The following is a 22,896-nucleotide window of genomic DNA, read 5'->3' on the forward strand; positions in this document are numbered from 1 at the left end:
TATGGGATAACCGACCTAAGAAATGTCTACAAAATCCAGACTGCTGTACAATACTCAAATTGTACAGTACGGCACTCTCCTCCATGGTCAGATTTGCCACAAGTAAGGTCTTGAAATGATGTCATGATTTGGATTCACCTTGGATTTTTTTTCAGAAGCAAAGTGTTCAGTCTGAGCCTGGCTAACTGTAATCACTAAGGAAGCAATAAATTTCAGAAGCCAAAGTTTCTACTAAATCACATTAGTCGTGGGTTATAGAGTTGCTTAAATTGAGGCCTGAGAATGGCAGTAGACTGCAATCCACAAATGCTCCAGAGTTATACCCTTGCAAAAGAGAAGGGCCGCTATATCCTCATGTCATTACTGTCATGTCTCTATCGGAGGTTCACCCTGGGAATAAGATTTTAAAATCACGCCGTTGTTTATTTTAGAATCAGTAACTATGGAGATCAAGAGGCCTTCTGACAAATCTTTCCAGAAAGACAGATGGATTTTCAACTTGCCTTTAGTGCGTTGATGTAAACTGGATTAATGTGGTTTATTCCCATACGTAGAGGTATGATCAGCAAAAGTGGTTTCCAATCCCTACAGTGTACAGACGCAGACTGTTTTTTGGACACATCACCTCTGTATAGTGAAGTGTCTGTTTGTAACCTGAAATTTTCAGACCAATGTTTGCAAAGTTTCTCTGAAACAATTTTAAAAAGAACAAAAGTGAGAAATGTAAAAATTTTAAATCAGCAAGCAATGGAGAATACACAGTGTTAAATATATTTCTTCAGTGTCAATGGCAATACACTAATTGTCTTCAGTGTGACTAGCTTGCAACAATCAAATGCATTCATGACAATATTCAGTTTGCCAGAACGCTAAGTCATAAGGCTGGATTCTTCCACCCTGCCCACTGCAAGATCACCACGGGCAAGACGGGGATAATGGAAAAGTCCATTGACCTCGGCCGGGATTCACCAGTCGCTGGGCGGGTGAGGCCGAAGAATCCCGCAGTGGAAATAGTCAAAGAAAACAGGAAAAAAGGGAAATTTCAAAGATAAACCTGCTAATTTAAATTTCTAAAGCTGGAGAGGAAAGGCCGGTGGAAAGATTCCACAACGCAAGGTGTGAAGGTGCTTTTAAAACAGTTCAACTGTTGAAGACGCTAGTGGCAGCACCGCTCCCGATAGCCCCGGGGAAATACTCAGTGAGTCCGCCAGTAATAGCTTCGTTGAGAGTTTGGAGGCAGTTTTGACAGCACTTCGGGTTGGGGGCAGGGTCAAGGGAAATGCCGATTTGGGGGAACCAGAGATTTGAGCCAGGAAAGTGGGGATGGAAATTTACGGAGATAGGAGGAGAAAGGAATTAGGACACTAAAAGATTTGTTTCTTGGGGGTCATTTTGTGGGATTGAAGGAGCTGGGAGCAAAGTATGAGCTGGAGCAGGGGGAAATATTTAGATACATGCAGGTTCGAGACATTGCTAGGATGGAGATACAGAGCTTCCAAGAAGAGCCGGCTTCCACATTGCTGGAGGGGATGTTGACAACAGGGGGACTGGAGAAGGTGGTAGTGTCGGCGGTTTACGGGGCTATTTTGGAGGAGGAGAAGGCGCAGATAGAATGGATCAAGGCAAAGTGGGAGGAAGAGTTGGGAGAGGGTATGGAGGGGGTTCTGGTGTGAGGTGCTCCGTAGGGTGAACGCCTCCACCTCGTATGCGGGGTTGGGGCTAATACAGCTGAAGGTGGTGTATAGAGCACACCTTACATGGGCAATGATGAGCCGGCTCTTTGAGGGGGCAGAAGATGTGGGTGAACGTTGGGGTGGGGTCCCGCAAACCACGTTCATATGTTTTGGCCCTGTCCAAAGCTGGAGGATTACTGGAAGGAGGTTTTTAGGGTAATCTCTAAAGTGGTGCACGTGAAACTGGACCCGGGCCCTTGGGACGCCATATTCGAGGTGCCGGAACACCCGGGGTTGGAAACGGGCGTGGTGGCAGATGTTGTAGCCTTCACCTCTTTGATCGCCTGAAGGTGAAGATCCTGTGCCATGGCGTGGCAGGGGGACCTGCTGGAATTCGTGACACTTGGAAAGGTCAAATTTGACCTGAGGAAAAGGATGGAGGGATTACACAATTCATGGGTGTTATTCATTATGCACTTTCGAGAATTGGATCACATCGAACATTGTGGGGGGGGCTGGGAGGGTTGGGGGGAGAGGGACTGTATGTGTTAATGGTGACTGTGGGTGATTTCTGATTCCTTTTTGTCATTTGTTTATGTTAACATGCGGGCAAATGCCTGGGGTTTGGTTGGAGGATGGGATCGTTGTTATTGATATGGGGATTGACATTTCATCGTTGCTGATTATTGTTTGGTGTAAATTTGGAAGAAAATGTGAAAAAGGAGAATAAAAAATATTTTAAAAAATAAAACAGTTCACCTAAAGATTTGTATAAACAACACAGGTAAACATTCTGCGGCAGTGTGCCAGACACATTCTAATCCAGAGAGGTGCGGTCAGAATTCCTGCACGTAAAAATGCAATAAAATAATGAAGGTAGTGCACTTTAACCTTGTTTCTTTTCTCTTGGCACAAGGCTTTCTTTCAGAGTAATCACGTACAAAATCAATGCAAAAATACTCAATTGGCATATTTCCTAAAATATAAAGACAGAACTATTTCCATTTAAAAGAAGGTAAATGTTGTATTGCTTAATATGAAATTTGGTCTAGCAGAAAATTAATGTGAACTCTTTTCTATAAACTCGGAAACAAGTCAATTCTGTTTTGGGTCCAAAGTTTATAGGTTTTATCTCCATTTAGTGGCTGTTCGTTGTTTACAAATGCTTCACAAGAAACAGATGCATGCTGACAAAGAGTGAAATACTTATCAATGTTGTGGGAAGAAATCTTTTAAATAAAAAGTATTTTTAAAAATTTAACCCATTGCTGGGTTCATTTTTCTAAACTTATGAAGATATAAAAGATACTGAGGTTTACCTGCAGGCGACAGGGTCAAAGGCACTGAAATTCCACAAGTGTGAATATGAACTGGACAAAATTTCTTTACTCACTATTTTTAATTGAAATGCTAATCTGTTTATTCACATTAATGAATGAATTTTTAAAATTGTCATAGGTATGAACACTCCTGGTAAGGCCAGCATTGATTGTCCATTCCTTATTGCCCTTGACAGTGACCCCTTTGCGAAGGTACATCCACAATACTGGTAGGGAGTTCCAGGGTTTCGCCCGAGCAATGAATGCAGCCATAAAAATAGCGCACTAAGATGTTTCAGATTCTCTGTTTCCGAAAACACACCAAAATACCCATTGTGTTTTTTTTGTAATTTTGAACCCAGTAAAAGGTGCCAATGGTAGGCGGTTGGGGTTGTGAATAATCAGAAGACTGGCTGATTAAGAAGAGTTGGGCTCTTAGCACACTCGAATACAATTCTTCCGCAACAATTAGATGAGGAAAGAAGGGAATCTAATTCCTGTGGTGCTCCATGGGCACTTGGCACGCGTTCAACAGAAACAGAAAGCTTTGGAAATCCCCAGAATATACTGTTTCATTGTTGATGGGCCAATCAATATTAGGAGCTGTTTAGTTTTAAGACAGTGTTCCACTAGTGTAAGTGGAACTCTTACACTAAACATCGTGGCAGGAAAATAAATTCGCACTCAAGCTTGTTCTCGAGTAACCCTGGACAATTTTATAACAACCCTGCTTGCTGGTATATGGCAGAGTGAAGCAGGTCTCCGGAATCAGCAGCGAAGCCAGTTATGCCGGCTCAAAATGATTCATCGAATTCCCCGGATTCAGTGTTAATTAATGGAGAAAACATTGCTGACTGAGTAAAGAAAATATAAAAACTCACTGATATCCTCAATGACTACAGTATTGTCCATGGAAATGTAAACTGCCAGAGCATTCCAGTCATCAAATAAGGCAAGTTTTCTGCAAGGAAAGAAAAATGTTTCTTGTACATCTCTATCTGGAGACAAGAATGAGGCAGGGAATGGATACTTTGAAGTGATTACACAAAGCAAGATAAATATTAGATATAAGCCACTAATTTAAGAATTGACATAAAGACATATTTTAGTTTCTTCATGATATGTACCAGTCAGCATTTCCATTACAGAATTGTTCTGGTGCAGAAGGAGGCCATTTGGCCCATTGTGTCTGCATAGGCTCTCCAAATAAACATTATGACCTAGAACCATTCTCCAGCCTTTCCCCCGTACCCTTGCACATTGTTTCTATTCACATAATCGTTAATATTGCAATCTTGTAGTCATTCTGGGATATTATATTATACCATTAAGCATATTGCATTCCCTATGAAGCAGCAGGCTTCAGCAGGGAGATTCTATACCTCCATGGCTGCTGTCGGAGGAAATTGATGCTGCCTATTGTTCATTTGGAAATTGTGTTACTCTAAAGTGGAAAGATTTAAAACAAGCTGGGTGGTGTACTATGCTATTAGGAGATTTAGGCATTGGCTTTTTATACGGAGATCTGGGCCCTTGTCTAGCCCAGACTGGTGTGATGGTCTTTCTGTCTATTGGCTGAAATGGGTGCTGTACAATTATTGGGAGTCGTTTCCCAGTTCTTAGTGGACCTTGCCCAAAGCTGCTACTATTCGGCAGATTCATTCAAAGAAGTCACAGGTCGGCATGCATGGGAAATCGAAAACTGGCACACTATTACAGTAAGGAATGTTCTATTATGTGATTCAGATATATTTTGGGGCATGGTAGCAGGAACATTGGCCAGGATTCGCCCCTACCTGGCGGGGCGGGGGGTCCCGGCGTAGCGGAGTAGCGCCAACCACTCTGGCGTCGGGCCTCCCCAAAGGTGTGGAATTCTCTGCACCTTTAGGGGCTAGGCCCGCGCCGGAGTGGTTTCTGCTCCGCCGATGGCGCGAAAACCAGTGCCAATGGCCTTTGGCATTACGCTGCCCGGCGTCGGGGCTGGCCGAAAGGCCTTCACCGGACCACGCATGCGCCGGTGCGTCAGTGGCCGCTGACGTCACCATCGGCGCATGCGCGGTAGGGGGGTCTCTTCTGCCTCCGCCATGGTGGAGGCCGTGGCGCGGTGGAAGAAAAAGAGTGCCCCCACAGCACTGGCCCGCCCGCCGATCGGTGGGCCCCGATCATGGGCCACGCCACCGTGGCGGCACCCCCCGGGGTCCGATCGCCTCGCGCCCCCCCCCCCCCCCCCCCCAGAAACCCCAGGGCCCGCTCACGCCGCCAATCCCGCCGGCACCAGAAGTGGTTTAAACCACGTTGGCGGGATTGGCCTGTCAGCGGCTGGACTTCGGCCCATCGCAAGCTGGAGAATCGCCGCGCGGGGCACGCCGATCGGCAGGGCATGATTCCTACTCCCGCCGATTCCCGGGTGGCGGAGAATTCCGGCCACGGCGGGGGCGGGATTTACGCCGGCCCCGGGCGATTCCCCGACCCTGCGGGGGGTCAGAGAATTCCGCCCATTATTCTGCATCGAACTATGTAACATTTTCCCTGGAATGCTCAATTCTGACATGTGTGGATATTTTTGTTCTGGGATAATTCACATCCATAGAATCCCTACAGTGGCAAAGGAGGCCATTAGGCCCATCGAATCTGCACCAACCCTCTGAACAAGCACTCTACTTGGGCCCACTCCCTCTATCTCCGTAACCCCACCTAACCTGCACATCTTTGGACACTAAGGAGCAATTTAGCATGGCCATTCCACCTAACCTGCACATCTTTGGACCGTGTGAGGAAACCGGAGCACCCAGAGGAAACCTACACAGACACAGGGAGAACATGCAAACTTTACACCAGGGTTTTTTCAAACTGCTGGTTGCAACCCGCGGGTGGGTCGTGGGCAGGTGTTAGGAGACTCGCGGAATTCCCGATCACGGGAGAGATGCCCAAAAGCCACAACCAGTTTTAAGAATGCCGGCCACAACCTGCCAGCCGCAGCCAGGTTTTAAATGCATCGGTGTTAAATGCGAACAATGCAGTCTTTCCACCAGAAGCAGTGGCAGAGAGCTGGCCATGCGCACTGTACATCCGTGCTTTTGGTGCAAAATCATTGAGGAGAGATTCCTCCATTTTCTGGCTGTGAGCAAGCAAGCAACAGGACTGTGAAGATCTGAAGATGGATCATTTTCTTATAAGTAAAAGAGGGCCAGAGACACAAGCAGGCCAGGATCTCATAACTGAGAGAGCTGTGCAGGAGTCCACATCAGGACAAAGCAGTGCTGTTGTGAGCAGCACAGGAGAGTCCACATCAGGACAAAGCAGTGCTGGTGTGAGCAGCACAGGAGAGTCCACAGCAGGACAAAGCAGTGCCAGTTTGAACTGTATACAGACCTGGTGAGTCTATTGAAAGAAGCTGAAATCGGGAACGAGCAGTATAAAGATGATTTCTTGAGGTATGTCTTTGTTAATTGTGCTAATGCAAATCAGGATGCAAAGCCCATGTGTGTTATATACAGGGAAGTACTGTCAAAAGAAAGTTGGATACTAACTACATCTTACCTTGCAGACATCTTTTCAATTTAAACAAATTGAACCTCAAAATTGCAAGGGAAGGATGATATTTGTTTTGGCACTGAGTCGAAATAGGTGCTTTCCAAAAGTCAGTGAAAGTTTGGCAAGACAGAACTACTACATGTTCTCTAAACTGCTACGGCACATCAAAGAAAACATTGTTAGTAAGGGAACTGTGGGCAGTACGGTAGCACAGTGGGTAAAGCTGTTGCTTCACAGCTCCAGAGTTCCAGGTTCGATTCCTGGCTTGGGTCACTGTCTGTGTGGAGACTGCACGTACTCCCTGTCTGCGTGGATTTCATCCGGGTGCTCCGGTTTCCTCCCACAAGTCGTGAAAGATGTGGGGCGCGATTCTCCGCTGCCCACGACGGGTCAGAGAATAGCGGGAGGGCGTCCTCGACATTTTTCACGCCCTTCCGCTATTCTCCACCCCCCCCCCACCCACAGCCGCCGCACAACACGAATTGCTGCTCGCCGTATTTTACGGCGAACAGCGATTCTCCCCAGGCCGATGGGCCGAGTTCCCAGGCCTTTACGGCCGTTTTTGCGGCAGCAAACACACCTGCTTGCTGCCGTCGTAAAAACGGCCGCAACATGCCCGTTCTGGGCATCCAGGGCCTTGAAGGGGGGTATGGGCCCGCGATCGGTGCCCACCGATCACGGGCAGTGCGTCCGTAGTGGATGCACTCTTTTTCTCCCTCCACCGCCCCGCAGGATCAGTCCGCGGGGCGGCCGAGGGAGATGACGGCCCCGCGCATGCGCGGGTTAGAGCCGTCCAACCCGCGCATGCGCGGCTGACGTCATTGTGCGCGTCAGCCGGCGTGACGCTTGGCGCGCGGACTTAGCGACAGTCGCTAAGGCTGCGATGCCGTGCTTCACGGGGCCCCGCTGCTAGCCCTGCCCGGGGGGGAGAATCGGGTCCCGGGAGGGGGCGCGGAGGCTGCCGTGAAACACGGCCAGTTTTACAGCAGCCTTTACGATTCGCCGCATTTGCGGAGAATCGCGCCCGTGCTGTCAGGTGAATTTGATATTCTGAATTCTCCCTCCGTGTACCCGAACAGGCGCCAGAATGTGGCCGTCTAGGGGATTTTCACAGTAACTTCATTGCAGTGTTAATGTAAGCCTACTTGTGACAATAAAGATTATTATTATAACTGTCAATAGACTGGAAAGCCTTATTCAATCGTTTCTGGCTGCGCTGATCAACAATTTTTATCGCTACTTTCCAGAGAAGTTTCAGATTTCGAAAGAGAAGCGGTGGTTAAAAAAATCATTGAGTTTGACACCCCGGAGTCAATTATTAACATACAGCTGACTCCAAATGAAGAGATTGAACTTCTGTGCCTCACCTGTGACAGCAAATTAAAAACGCGCCACAAGAAGTAGCATCTCCAAGGAGTATCGAGTGCTGAATAAAACAAGCATTTTGTTGCAATTGTCCTTCACAAGACCTACATGTGCGAGGATGGATTTTCCGTCCTCAACAATGAAGAGAGCACAAAGGAACCACTTGAAGTCTACCCCGGATATGACCATTGCCCTCTTCTCCTGTGAACCTGGTTGGAGTGAGATCATGAGGAACAAGCAGGCTCACATGTCGCATTAAAGGCAAGCGAAAATAGCATGTTGCAAAGGCCGACCAGCGTGGCCGCAAAGGACGGCCAATTGGTAAAAGCGGGTCCCGGGCAAAAAAAATGTTTGAAAACACTGCTCTACACAGGCAGTCACCCAAGGCCGGAAATGAACTCGGGTCCCTGGCTCTGTGAGGCAGCAGTAACTTAATTTTATCCCATATTATCATTTCTAAAACCGTTCCCACCAGTGAGGGTTAAACCTACTGCCCTGTGGTTGCTGGTCTTACTCTTACACCCTTTTCTGACCAAGACTGTAAACATTAGCAATTCACCAGTCCTCTGACACCACCCTCTATCAAAAGATGATTGGAAGGTTATGGCCAGTGCCTCGTACATTTCAACCCCTATTTCCCTCAGTATCCTTGGATGCATCTGATCTAGTCGAGTTGACTTATTAACTTCAAGCACAGCCAGCCTTCCTCTGTATAAATTTTTAGTCTATCTAGTGTTTTAACTATTCCATTGGCAGCTTCTTCTTGGGAAAGACAGATGCAAAGAATTCATTTAGTACCTCAGCCATACCCCCTGCCTCCATTAATCCCTTTCTTGGTCCCTCATTGGCACCACTTCTCTTTTTACTACCTTTTACTGTTTAAATACCTATGGAAGACTTTTGGATTCTCTTTTATATTAGCTTCTAATCTCTTCTCATATTCTGTTTCTCATTTCTTTTTTTCACCTCCCTACTGAACTTTCTATATTCAGCCGGGTTTTCATTTGCATTATCAATCTGAAATCTGTCATATGCTGTCTTTTTCTGCTTCATCTTATGCTCCATCATGTCCGTCATCCACGGGGCTCTGGCTTTGTTTTTTCTCACTCCCCCCCCCCACCCCCCGGCCCATTTAGGAATCTACCTCGACCGTAACCAAACTATTTCCACTTTGATGGCCGCACATTGCTCCATTAAAATCTTTCCGGCCATAGACCATAAAATGTACAGTGCAGAAGGAGGCCATTCAGCCCATCGAGTCTGCACCGGCCCTTGGAAAGAGCACTCCACTTAAGCCCATACCTCCACCCTATCCCCGTAACCCAATAACCCCACCTAACATTTTGAGACACTAAGGGCAATTTAGCATAGCCAATCCACCTAACCTGCACATCTTTGGACTGTGGGACAAAACCGGAGCACCCGGAGGAAACCCACGCAGACACGGGGAGAATGTGCAAACTCCACACAGACAGTGACGCAAGCTGGGAATCGAACCTGGAATCCTGCAGCTGTGAAGCAACAGTGCTAACCACTATGCCCACCGTGCCAATCTTACTCACCAGCCAGATCTTCCGGTCCTGCTGAAGTGAGCGGCCATTTGCGTGGCACGCTGGCCCTGCTGCCGGGAAATCCTCCATGGGCCGTCGATCTTGGTGGAACCAGAAGACCCCACCAACAGAAATGGCCACAAAATCCTGCCCATTGAAGTTGGGCCTCCGCAACTAATTATTTTTACTTGGGATTGCTCTCTTGTCCTTTTCCATAGTGAATCAAAATCTCATGGCACCCTCCTCTGATTACTGTCCTCTAAATAATCCCCTACTGACACTTGAACCACTTTACCCGATTCATTCTCCAGAACCAGATCCATACATTTGTTCTTGTTGGGCCAGAAACATATCACTCCAGGAAATTCTCCTGAACACACTTGATACTCGTCATCCTCTCTGCCCTTAACACTATTAAAATCCCAGTCTATATATATTAGGGTAATTAAAGACCCCCATTACAACTACTGTATAGTTTATGCATCTCTCCCAATAGTTAATGACATATATAGAGTGGACTTTTCTCAAATGTATGCTAAGTGGCGCAGCAAGCAGGAAAAATGACAAGGAAGCTGCCAGCCCCAAAGGAACCTTTCCTTGTATTGACCGGCACATAGCCAAAGGAAATGAAGGGGCTGGTCCCAAGACGTCACTTTGGCTCTGACTAAACCCACCCCTTTAGCAACTTTGATTGTAAATTAAAGATCGAAACTAACCCCCCTCCCCAAAAAAAGACTGAACATATCTCCATAACAATCCCCATCCCCCTCAACCCCACAGAACTTGCACCCTCCCCCATGGAACACCCTTCTGAGCCAACAGGGGGGACCTCTCTGGGCCTGCCCACTGGCATTACTCGCTGGCAGGGGGCAGTGCTTGGACACTGACTCTGACTAAACCCACCCCTTTGGCAACTTCGATTGTAAATTAAAGATCGAAACTAACCCCCCTCCCCAGAGTTGCAGAGGGAGGAGCCAAGTCCTAGGTTTTGGAGCTTTGATATGAGCTTGGCTGGGATTATGGCGTTGAAGGCAAAGCTATAGTCAATGAATAGCAGTCTGATGTAGGAGTCTTTGTTGTTGAGATGCTCCAGGGATGAGTGTAGGGTCAGGGAGAAGGGGCCTACTGTGAACCGGTTGTGGCGCCGTGATCGTTTTGTGGAGGTCGTACCTAGATTTCTTGTATAGGTCAAGGTCACCCATCTTGAATGCCTCAGACTCCATTCAGTAGGGAGTGGATCACCTGGTTAAACCAGGGTTTCAGTTGGGAAACGCCGGTACTGTCTTCTTTGGTATGCAGTCCTCGACACAGTTACTAATGACGGTAATGGCATACTTGTCTAAGTTGGCCCCCCGAGTTCCTGAATATAGACCAGTTCACTGACTCCAAGGAGTCGTGTAGGATCTCTTCCGTTGTCTCGGATCAGCATTGCACGACTTTCTTAACTAGATCCTCCTGCTTGGGTTTCTGCGGAGCACCGTCTTCATAGAATCATAGAATTTACAGTGCAGAAGGAGGCCATTCGGCCCATCTAATCTGCACCGGCCCCCGGAAAGAGTACGCCACCCAAGGTCCACACCCCCACCCCATCCCCACAACCCAGCAACCCCACCCAACACTAAGGGCAATTTTGGACACTAAGGGCAATTTAGCATGGCCAATCCACCTAACCTGCACATCTTTGGACTGTGGGAGGAAACCGGAGCACCTGAAGGAAACCCACGCACACACGGGGAGAATGTGCAGACTCCGCACAGACAGTGACCCAAGCCGGGAATCAAACCTGGGACTCTGGAGCTGTGAAGCAATTGTGCTAACCACAATGCTACCGTGCTGCCCTTAAATGCTACCGTGCTGCCCTGTCTTGTGGTCTGATTTTCCAAATGCGGTCGGGGGATGGAGCAGTAGGCGCCATTGATGTTTGTGTAACAGTGGTCAAGGATGTTAGGGTCCCTGGTGGGACAGGCGATGTGTTGGTGGAATTTTGGCAGGACACTCTTGGGATTGGCCTGGTTGAACTCCCCGGCCAGGAGAACCGCTTCTGAACCAAGAGGAGCAGGTGTGCTTCTTCCAGCCACTCGGGCTAATATTCTTCCACGATCTGCCTCACTCCCTCAACTGTCTCACTGTCCACAATCTTCAGACCCTCACAGAAGAACATAAGATGTAGGAGCAGGAGTAGGCTATTCAGCCCCACACCCCTGGTTCGCCATTCAATAAGATCATGAATGATTTGATTGTGGCCTTGCCTGACTAGACTATGGCCTTATCTCCACTTCCTTGCCTGTCCCCCAAAATTCGTCACTCCCTTGTAGGTCAAAAATGTTAATGATATCCTGATAGCCATTGAATTTGATAGGATCTTCCCAGTATTTCCTGGCTGAAAACATGCACTCATTTGCTTCCACTCCCACAAATTATCAGGTTTCATACCCTAACACAAACACAAAACACAATAAAGAGTCAACAAAAATATATTCTAAGCAGAAGGATGTGATAGGTCAGCTTGACTGTAATAGTTTGATGGGACATTCCTTCCCTTATTCTGAATTTTCACTTACTTCAATACTTGGGCCACTGTGTTAGGTCCATACCATTCCCCGACAGATTTACCCTCTCCCACTCCCATTTGAGCTGTTACAAAAATAGACAAGAGAAGTGTTAGAATTCGGTAAAGGCAGGTATGTATCACAATCATATCCTGACGCAATCAAATCCAATAAGCGATAAACCTTGATTGTGACATCTAATAAGGATTACATTTTTAAAAACTAGTTTTTTTTTGTAGCGCATCCAATTCATTGGTTATCCAACACTAAACACACTCAATTAGCATTTTCAATTTGAATGAGAAATCTTGCACACTACGTTTGGATGTGACATGATTCAGTCTAATCCCATGCTTCGTTAAGCCTCTCCATTTGTTTGGAACCAAAAGGTACTACATTCCTACACAGATATCATGAAATAACAGAAGCCCTGAATTTGGATTACCCATTTGAGAATAACACCAGATGTAACAAATGTATATTCTAAAAATTATTGATACCCTCTAACCAAGGTGACCACTCAGCAAAATATTTAAGGGACACCTTGGCATCAGTGTAAACCTGCAAGAATGAAGAGAGAGGGGAACCGTCAGTGAGTGGCGGTGGCGGTGGTGGTGGTGGTGGGTGTGTGTGTGTGACCCAGAGTACTGTAAAGCTCCAACATTACTAAGTCAGGTAAAACAACCTTAAAAACTCCGGGACACGTGATGAGGCCCAGTTACAGGATGATCCCATAACTTCCGGGACTGTCGGTCACACTGCCTCTAACTTTCACTCAGTGAGAAACCAGTTCCGCGTTTAGCATTTCAAGTTAATGCTAATGCCTTGAATAACTCAACATCCCATAGTAAGGTAGTTGCAGGATCAAGATCTCAGGTTACATGGCTACAGGGCTGGTGCAGGAGGGAAGGCTTCAGATATGTGGATCATTGGGATATCTTCTGGGGAAGGTGGGACATGTACATGAAGGACGGATGAAATTAAATGAAAATGAAAATCGCTTATTGTCACAAGTAGGCTTCAATTAAGTTACTGTGAAAAGCCCCTAGTCACCACAATCCTGCGCCTGTTTGGGGAGGCTGGTACGGGAATTGAACCGTGCTGCCGGCCTGCCTTGGTCTGCTTTAAAAGCCAGCTATGGAGGGGCACCAATATCCTGGATGGGAGGTTTATTAGAGCTTTTCGGGAGGGTTTAAACTAGTTTGGCAGGGGGATGGAGACCAGAGCTATGGATCAGAGGATTCGATTGCTTTGAACAGGCAGAAATATAGAACAGTACAGCACAGAACAGGCCCTTCGGCCCTCGATGTTGTGCCGTGAAATAGTATGCATCAAGTCTGTGAAGAAGGACAGACAGTTGACAGGGCAAAGTTGCACTCGGCGGAATGGGTTAAAGTGTGTCTGTTTCAATGCAAGGAATAAGGGAGATGAACTTAGAGAATGGGTCAATACTTGGAACTACGATGTTGTGGCCATTACGGAGACATGGATTTCACAGGGGCAGGAATGGTAGTTAGATGTTCCGGGGTTTCGATGTTTTCAGAAGAATAGGGAGGGAGGTAAAAGAGGAGGGAGAGTGACACTGTTAATTAGGGAGTTTCACCACAGCTGCAGAAAAGGAGGTAGTTGAGGAGGGTTTGTCTACTGAGTCAGTATGGGTGGAAATCAGAAGTCAGACGGGGGGGGGGGGGGGGGGGGGGGCATATTGGACTTGGTGCTCGGCAACAAACAAGACCAGGTGTCAGATGCTCAGTGGGAGAGCATTTTAGGGACAGTGACCACAAGGCCTTGACCTTTACCATAAGAGGGATAGGAACACACAGTATGGGAAGGTATTTAACTGGGGAGTGGAAATTATACTGCTATTAGACAGGAGCTGAGGAGCATAAAGTGGGAACAATTGTTCTTGGGGAAATGCACAACAGTAATGTGGGGATTGTTTAAGGAGCATTTGCTGCGAGTGCTGAATAGTTTTATCCCACTGAGACGAGGATGGAACGGAATGGAATGGACGGAATGGTAAGGTGAAGGAGCCTTGGATGACAAGAGAAGTGGAGCTTCTAGTCAAGAGGAAAAAGGAAGCTTACGTAAGGTTGAGGAAGCAAGGATCTGACTCGGCACTAGAGGGTTACACGGTAACCAGGAAGGAACTTAAAAATGGACTGAGGCGAGCTAGAAGGGGGCATGAAAAAGCTATGGCGGGAAGGATTAGGGAAAACTCCAAGGCGTTCTACACTTGTGTGAGAAATAAGAGGATGACCAGAGTGAGAGTAGGGCTGATCAGGGATAGTGGAAGGAACTTGTGCCTAGAGTCTGAAGCGATGGGGGAGGCCCTAAATGAATACTTTGCTTCAGTATTCACTAGAGAGAGGAACCTTGTTGCCCATGAGAACAGTGTGAACCAGGTTAATAGACTGGAACAGGTTGATATTAAGAAGGAGGATGTGCTGGAAATTTTGAAAAGCATCAGGATAGATAAGTCCCCTGGGCCTGACGGGATATACCCAAGGTTACTACGGAAGTGAGGGAGGAGATTTCTGCGCCGTTGGTGATGATCTTTGCGTCCTCATTCTCCACTGGAGTAGTACCGGATGATTAGAGGGACACGAATGTTGTTCCCTTATTCAGGAAAGGGAATAGGGAAATCCCTGGGAATTATAGACCCATCAGTCTTACGTCTGTGGTAAGCAAAATATTGAAAAGGATTCTGAGAGATAGGATTTATGATTATTTAGAAAAACATTGTTTGATTAAAGATAGTCAGCATGGTTTTGTGTGGGGCAGGTCATGCCTCACAAGCCTCATTGAATTCTTTGAGGATGTGACAAGACACATTGATGAAGGTTGGGCAGTGGATGTGGTGTATATGGATTTCAGTAAGGCATTTGATAAGGTTCCCATGGTAGGCTAATTCAGAAAGTTAGGGGGCATGGAATATAGGGAAATTTGGCTGTCTGGATACAGAATTAGCTGGCCGAAAGAAGACAGGTAGTGGATGGAAAGTATTCCGCCTGGAGGTCGGTGACCAGTGGTGTCCCGCAAGGATATGTTCTGGGACCTCTGCTCTTTGTGGTTTTTATAAATGACTTGGATGAAGAAGTGGAAGGGTGGGTTAGTAAGTTTGCCAATGACAGGAAGGTTGGTGAAGTTGTAGATAGTGTTGAGGGTTGTTGCAGGTTGCAACAGGACATTGACAGGATGCAGAGCTGGGCTGAGAAGTGGCAGATGGAGTTCAACCTTGATAAATGTGACGTGATTCATTTTGAATGCTGAATGCAGGGTTAAAGGCAGGGGGCGGAATTCTCCGCAGGGGGCCGAATTTGTGAAGGCCGTCGTGAACTCGGCCGAGGTTCACGACGGCCTCGGAGCCTGCTCCCCGCACCTAATTCACCCCCACCCGGGGGGCTAGGAGCGGGCCTCCGTCTTTCTCAGCAACGACCTCGTCACGCCGAGAATGTGAAGTCATCCACGCATGCGCGGGTTGCCGGTTCGAATCCGCGCATGCGCGGATGACCTCCCACGATTCTCCCACGCCACGTGGGGAGCGGAGAATTCCACCCAGGATTCTTGGAAGTGTGGAGGAACAGAGGGATCTTGGGGTCCACGTACATAGATCCCTCAAAGTTGCCACTGCGTGTGGTGTGTTGGCTTTCATTAACAGGGGGATTGAGTTTAAGAGCTGCGAGGTTTTGCTGCAGCTTTATAAAACTCTAGTTGGACCACACTTGGAATATTGTGTCCAGTTCTGGTCGCCTCATTATAGGAAGGATGTGGAAGCTTTGGAGAGGGTACAGAGATTTACCAGGATGCTGCCTGGCCTGGAGGGCATGTCTTATGAAGAAAAATTGAGGGAGCTAGGGCTTTTCTCACTGGAGCGAAGAAAGCAGAGAGGTGACTTGATAGAGGTGTACAAGGTGATGAGAGGCGTGGATAGAGTGGATAGCCAGAGACTTTTCCCAGGGTGGAAATGGCTGTCACAAGGGGACATAATTTTAAGGTGATTGGAGGAAGGTATAGGAGAGATGTCAGCGGTAGGTTCTTTACACAGAGAGTGGTGGGTGTGTAGAATGCACTGCCAGCAGAGGTGGTGGATTCAGAGTCATTAGGCACATTTAAGAGACTCTTAGGCAGGCACATGGACAACAGTAAATTGAAGGGGTGTAGGTTAGGTTGATCTTAGATTAGGATAAATGGTCGGCACAACATCGTGGGCTGAAGGGCCTGTACTGTGCTGTATTGTTCTATGTTCTACTCTATGTTCTATGTTATAAAGCACCCTATCATGGTCAGTAGCAAGGACTAGTGCACTGACTAACTGCGTAGGGACATTGGGCGGAATTCTCCGACCCCCTGCAGGGTCGGCGAATCGCCTGGGGCCATCGTAAATCCCGCCCCCGCCGTGGCAGGAATTCTCCACCACCCAGGAATCTGCGGGGGCGGGAATCACGCCACGCCGGTCGGTGGGCCCCTCGCAGCGATTCTCCGGCCCGCAATGGGCCGAAGTCCCGCCGCTGTCAGGCCTCTCCCGCCGGCGTGGCGGGAGAAGGCGGCGTGAGCGGGCCCCGGGATCCTGGTGGGGGGGGGGGGTGCGTGGGGCGATCGGACCCCGGGGGGTGCCCACACAGTGGCCTGGCCCGCGATCGGGGCCCACCGATCGGCAGCCGGGCCTGTGCTGCGGGGGCACTCTTTTACTTCCGCCGCGCCACAGCCTCCACCATGGCGGAGGTGGAAGAGACCCCCTCCACCGCGCATGCGCCAGTGGTGACATCAGCGGCCGCTGACGCTCCGGCGCATGCGAGGACTCACGGCGACCAGCAAAGGCCTTTTGGCCAGCCCCGACGCTGGTCGGCGGGGCGCCAAAGGCCGTTGCCGCCAGTCGGCGGAGCGGGAGCCACTCCGGCACGGGCCTAGCCCCTAAAGGTGCGGAGTGGTTCTCGCCACTCCGGTACGCCGGGAACCCCCGCCCCGCCGGATAGGGGAGAATCCCGGCCATTGTATATAAGCTGTCCTGCATACATACACCTAGCTCGGAACAAGTCAATGACTACTGATATGAATTCTCCACATCACGCCCAAGTATTTTTGCAGTGGAATGTTAATTTAGAATACGTTGAACCGCTATAACTGGTCAGAGGAATATGGAGTTCAAATCTTCAACCTGTACTTTCTTCTTCTCCCAATGCTGAAGGAAGGGCTCGTTTCCCACAAAGATAGAACCTTTCTTTGCTCAGGTTACATGGGACCATCCACCCATCCACCATGTACACACTGTACATCGTTCCTCAAGATTGGGAAATCGGTCAATTTATAGGCATCTGCTCGAGTCAAGCACTTAACATAATGTGCAGTACGGTGCTGTATCTCTCACAATACACAATCTGTTTGATGCTTCCCACTAAGATTAGGTGATAATTATGTGAAGAAAAATTTGATTGGTCCAGAATTACAGCACTCCATGTTAATAAGGTGCTGTTTTCCACCCATGTCATCAAATCTAATCCCACTCCTCTGTTCAACTTCTATGGTCTTTAAATATACTTCTTTTCCAATCAACTACCTCATTTGCTTTTTTTAAAAATTGATCCTGCTTCAGCAACCATTTGTAGCTGAGGTTCAGATTCTAACAATCCCAGCTGTAAAGAAACAGCATGTGACGTGCACAGCTTGTACTGGTACCCCACCCCAGAATATACAGGTAAGAGATGCTCCTACCTCTAGATGTCCAAGGGGCTGTGACTGCAATGACTACAGCTCAAACTGCTATCAAATTATGCCATGTGCTACAACCCTAAGCTGCAACCCGTTTTCATAGATGGTACTGCTTTATGGAAGGATACCACTTCTCAATCTGCAATTCCATTGTGACCAGAACCACAGTGCAATACCAGATGTTTTCAATTTGGAAAAGAATAAAAAAAGTGTTAAGAACACCTTGATGCTGGAAAGCATAGTGGCACAGTGTTTAGTACTGCTGCCTCACAGCACCAAGGACCCGGGTTCGATCACGGCCTCAGGTCACTGTCCATGTGGAGTTTGCACATTCTCCCTGTGTCTGTGTGGAGCTCACCCTCACAACCCAAAAACATGTGCAGGGTAGGTGAATTGGCCATGCTAAATTGCCCCTTAATTGGGAAAAAATGAATTGGGTACTCTAAATTTAAAAAAAGAAAGAACACCTCGATGCTAATAGTTATAACAGTTAGTGTTTTCATATTTCTACTGGGCAGGGCAATTGTCCAATATATTCTCCTTTAATGGATTTACTTTTGTATCCCTTACCCATTTGATGAATTGAGTAACAGCTGTCCTTCTTGTCCAAGAAACATTGCAGAATCCGGTGATACTGTTCAGGCTGCCCTTTGCCTTTCTCCCATCGCCAATCTACATCAGAACCATTAAATTAATCAACTAACCAAATATACATATGGGTACAAAAAATAGTCATTCAAAATAAAAGACTGATTATCCTCTGTTTAAAAACTAAGTATTGATTATAATACCCACTAGTCTCGGGGGGCACAATTCAGTAACCCCGTTACGCCCAGATCGCATGCAAACCCCAAATCAGGTTCCGCGGTGGGTCGACTCACTTTGCCCGGCGTGATCTGAATCTCGTTCTCGCTGGACAAGATCCAGATCTTAGTATTTAAGTTAGCCGTACCCAGATGCTGGATTCACCCGGCGCCAGAGACTCACCAGCCACCCCTGGGAGACCTCGTCATTGCCGTTTAGAACTGGTTCATACAAGGGCAGCACAGTGGCGCAGTGGTTAGCATTGCTGCCTCAGTGTTCCGAGGTCCCAGGTTCGATCCCAGTTCTGGGTCACTGTCCGTGTGGAGTTTTCACATTCTCCCCGTGTCTGCGTGGGTTTCATCCCGACAACCCAAAAATGTGCAGGCTAGGTGGATTGGCCATACTAAATTGCCCCTTAATTGGAAAAAATTAATTGGGTACTCTAAATTTATTTTTTTTAAATAACTGGTCCATACAAATGTGGACCAGGCATAATGGCACCTGGAGGGTTCTCCCAGGCCATTGGAGATCCCCGGGTGGTCTGGCATGGCCACCTAGGCAGTGCCACCCTGGCTAGGGGAACTTCCAGGGGTCAGATTGGCACTGCCAGGTGTCCTTGTCAAGTAGAGAAGTGATGAAGTGGGGGGGGGGGGGGGTTCTTAGTGGCCTCCCAAAGGTTGGTGGTGTGTGAAGGGGGTTCAAAAAGTCAGACGGGACCTGAAATGCAAGGAGAGGGGTGGGGGTGGTAGCTGAGATCAGGGCTGCCAGATGAAATGTCCCTGTTCTGCGAGGAGCCTTTCCCTTGGCAGGAAGAAACTCCCCGAGACCCAAAAAAAGGCAAAGTGCCGTTGAATAGCTGCAATTTCTTGGCATAGAAACCACCGAGAAACACCCCACGAAACGCGCCATTCAGCGGACTTCAACTTCAGTCTGCTGAATTGCGCCCAGTATCTCTGTTTAAAACAGGATATCTGGTAAAAAGAAAATCAGTTGAGAAGACTTATTTGGCCCTGAGTGTTGGTGAATTTTAATTACCATCAGCAGAGACACAGTCATGAGCGCTGTCCTGAATCTGATAGCTAAATTAACCCATTATAAACTAATGGAAGTTTGGCAATTTTGGTAGTTTTATGCAGAAGAAAAAATGGAAGGCAGTTAAATTCATATCAATGAAGACACAGGCCACGATCATACAGCCTCGTTGTGCTCGATGCAACTATCGCGCAAGAGGCGTCTCACGAGATTCATGATGATCAGGACACCTTGCGAGATCTAACGAGAACACGCAAGAAGGCGGGATCCAGTTTTCATATTTAAGCGAGCAGCTAAACTCACTTAAAAATGTTCACGCTGGAGTTATCTAACGCGCGGGATCAAACCCCCACGCCTTGGAGACCTCGGCCGGGCTCCATTTAGCACTGGCCCACACAAACGTGGACCAGGCATAACGGCACCTGGGGGGGGGGGGGGGGGGGGGGGGGGGGGCGGGTGGATCTCCCTGGAGATCGGAGGCCTCCAGGTGATCGGGCTCTGGGCAGGGTTGTACCCTGGCACTCCCACTGGTCGGATGAAAGTGGAACCAAGTGAGTGCAGTCTTACTGAAATGGAAATCGAGGAAAGGCACTGGAAGAGAATGGTGCAGCTGACTGTGTCAAAGGCTGCAGAGAGGTCGTGAAGAATGAAGTCGGATTCTACATCACAGTCAAACACAATGATACTTACAACAATGATTAGATTTAATGCTGTGGCAGCTGGAATAAATGCAGATATAGAATGGTAGGAAAGATGGGCATAGGTTTGGGAGTGGTTAAGGAATGCATAGAAGATTGCAAGGAACATAGTAATTAGGAACAGAAGTAGGCATTTCAGCCTCTTAAACCTGCTCCGCCATTCAATAAGATCATGGCTGATCTTTTCCTGGTGTCAAATCCACCTCCCTACCTGTTCCCCATATCCCTTTAACCCGTTTTTTAAAATCAGAAATATATCTTTCTCCTTCTTGAAACGATTTAATGACTCAGACTCCACCGCACTATGCGACTGTGAGTTTCTCAAATTCACCACACTTTTCCATAAATCCTCCTCATCTCAGTTCTAAATCTACAGCCTCGCAACCTAGATCTGTGGCCTCTCATTCTAGATTGCCCCACATGAGGGAGCATTTAATCTATGTTTACTTTATCAATCCCTCATCGTATTTTATATACCTCGATCAGATCCCCTCTCACCCTTCTAAACTCCAGCAAGTATAAATCCAAATTGGACTAAGGGATGTAGCACAAGCAGCAGAATAGATGGTCTCAATCTTATTGCAGAAACGTCCATGGGCTCCTTGCAATTGTTGGAGATATGGATGGAGGGGAGGAGGGTAACAGACAATGGAGAAAGGAAGTTGGGACGCTCTTTACTCTGGGAATATCTTTATTTTCTAGGATGATCTTGGATTACTGAATGGATTTAGCAGAGAAAGGCAAGGCCCAATAACACTGGATGAGGCATAGATGACTCATCTAATTGTGTGCCAAATATGCTTATAACTAAACCCCTTTGAAGGAACAAATCAAAAAATTGGGATCAGACAGAATAAGCATTTACTGGGAACAAAGGCATTTAAAAATGGGTGTGAGCAGATTGGAAATACCATAGTAATGGGGCCAAAGGTTAGACAGCTGAAAGTTTGAAAGTGCAATTGTAAATAACTTGGTGTGGGGGAAGGGAAAGAGTTGGAGTTCTTCCAAGAGTGACACAGAAGGAAGTAGGTTTGGAACTGACCAAGGGGAAACAGCTGATCAGGAACTCACGAGAGTGACTGGAGATGGCCTTGCCCACAGTAATGGCAAGAAATGGCCATGAAATGTGGTAGGTTACATGAAGCAGGAGGGAAGTGTGATCACAGGAGAAAGGGAAATTTGAGTTGAGATGAAGAATAAGACCACAGAAGAACAGGGGTGGCATTTTACATGCCCCGACAACACTCTGGATGTACCCACACCACATGGATTGCAACAGTTCAAGGCAGTAGCTCACTTTTTTAAGGACAGTAAATGTTGGCTTTGCTCACATCCCAAAAATGAATTTTAAAAAGGCAGGTGATACAATTTACATTCAGACAGGGAGGCTTCAGTAAGAGACAAGGCTATGAAGTCACAGCAAAGTTGTGGAGGCTACAGAATTCTTTGAAAGTGAACTGACTATTAATTTCTCTTTTGTATCAATCAGGCCCTTACATGAAGCAGAGCAATTACTGTCAGATATTTAACAAGATCTGCCCCGGGATTATTCTTTCCCTTTGATAAGTGGTGAAGGAGAGTGTCCTGAAAATCATTAATATTTCCTTACAGTATATAGATAACTCCAAAGGTACACCTAATCCCGAAGCTGCTGCTCCAACAAAATGGCACTCAACTGTCTCAACATCTGCATGGTTCAGATTTCTCAAATAAATGGTTACCATAAATACTCACCTATCCCCAGGTGCCTGCATATTAAAGCTTGGGCCAGGATCATCTGTCCACAGCGCAGCATACATCCCCAGCCAGCATCAGATGAGGGACCAGTCCCCCCTGTGTGAACAGAAACAGAGAATTTACTGCAACTTTCAGCACCTCCAGCCAGATGTGAGCCAGTTGCTATCAACCTGATCATTTGCATTTGGTTATGAATATTTTATCTTCTCAATCAACATTTTAGTATATAAAACATAAACACATTTTATATGTGTATGATGTGGAGATGCCGGCGTTGGACTGGGGTGAGCACAGTAAGAAGTCTTACAACACCAGGTTAAAGTCCAACAGGTTTGTTTCAAACACGAGCTTTCGGAGCGCAGCTCCTTCCTCAGGTGAGGAAGGAGCAGTGCTCTGAAAGCTCGTGTTTGAAACAAACCTGTTGGACTTTAACCTGGTGTTGTAAGACTTCTTACAATGTATAAGTATAGGAGTTTGATACTCATTAAACAAGGTTTAAATGTTTTTCATTGTCCCCATTGGTTCATTGAAAAATTATAAAATCCCACCCACCACGCCAGATACGCTGAACGCTTTGGTAGAAAGTGATTTTACACATACAAATTTGTATTTCTATAATATATTGTTATATCTCTCCGAATCCTCTCAAATAGTTTCACACACACCATGAGATGAATTACTTTGCAGTGGAATAATTATTGTTATTTGGACAGTCATTTTGTGGCCTTGGCGATGAACAGCCCACCAATGCCACACAAGGTTGGTACGGTAGCACAATGGTTAGCACTGTTACTTCACAGCGCCAGGGTCCCAGCTTGGGTCAGTCTTTGTGGAGTCTGCACGTTCTCCGTGTCTGCGTGGGATTCCCCCGGGCGCTCCGGTTTCCTCCCACGAGTCCCGAAAGCCGTGCTGTTAGGTGAATTGGA

The 22,896-nt window shown here is 47.3% G+C and overlaps 1 protein-coding gene across 2 annotated transcripts in view; it reads right to left on the bottom strand.

Moving 5' to 3' along the window:
- Positions 1-22,896, bottom strand: part of atg4a (autophagy related 4A, cysteine peptidase) — a 57,694-nt gene that overhangs the window by 24,132 nt on the left and 10,666 nt on the right. For both annotated transcript variants that reach the window (XM_038776156.1, XM_038776157.1), the window contains exons 4-8: positions 21,968-22,066; positions 18,270-18,371; positions 12,003-12,075; positions 3,874-3,953; positions 504-688 (exon numbers count right to left, since the gene is read on the bottom strand). In XM_038776156.1, coding sequence (XP_038632084.1) covers positions 504-688; positions 3,874-3,953; positions 12,003-12,075; positions 18,270-18,371; positions 21,968-22,066 — 539 coding nt within the window. The remainder of the gene's footprint in view (positions 1-503; positions 689-3,873; positions 3,954-12,002; positions 12,076-18,269; positions 18,372-21,967; positions 22,067-22,896) is intronic.

Source organism: Scyliorhinus canicula, chromosome 17 (assembly GCF_902713615.1).
Source record: "Scyliorhinus canicula chromosome 17, sScyCan1.1, whole genome shotgun sequence".
Classification (NCBI taxonomy): domain Eukaryota; kingdom Metazoa; phylum Chordata; class Chondrichthyes; order Carcharhiniformes; family Scyliorhinidae; genus Scyliorhinus; species Scyliorhinus canicula.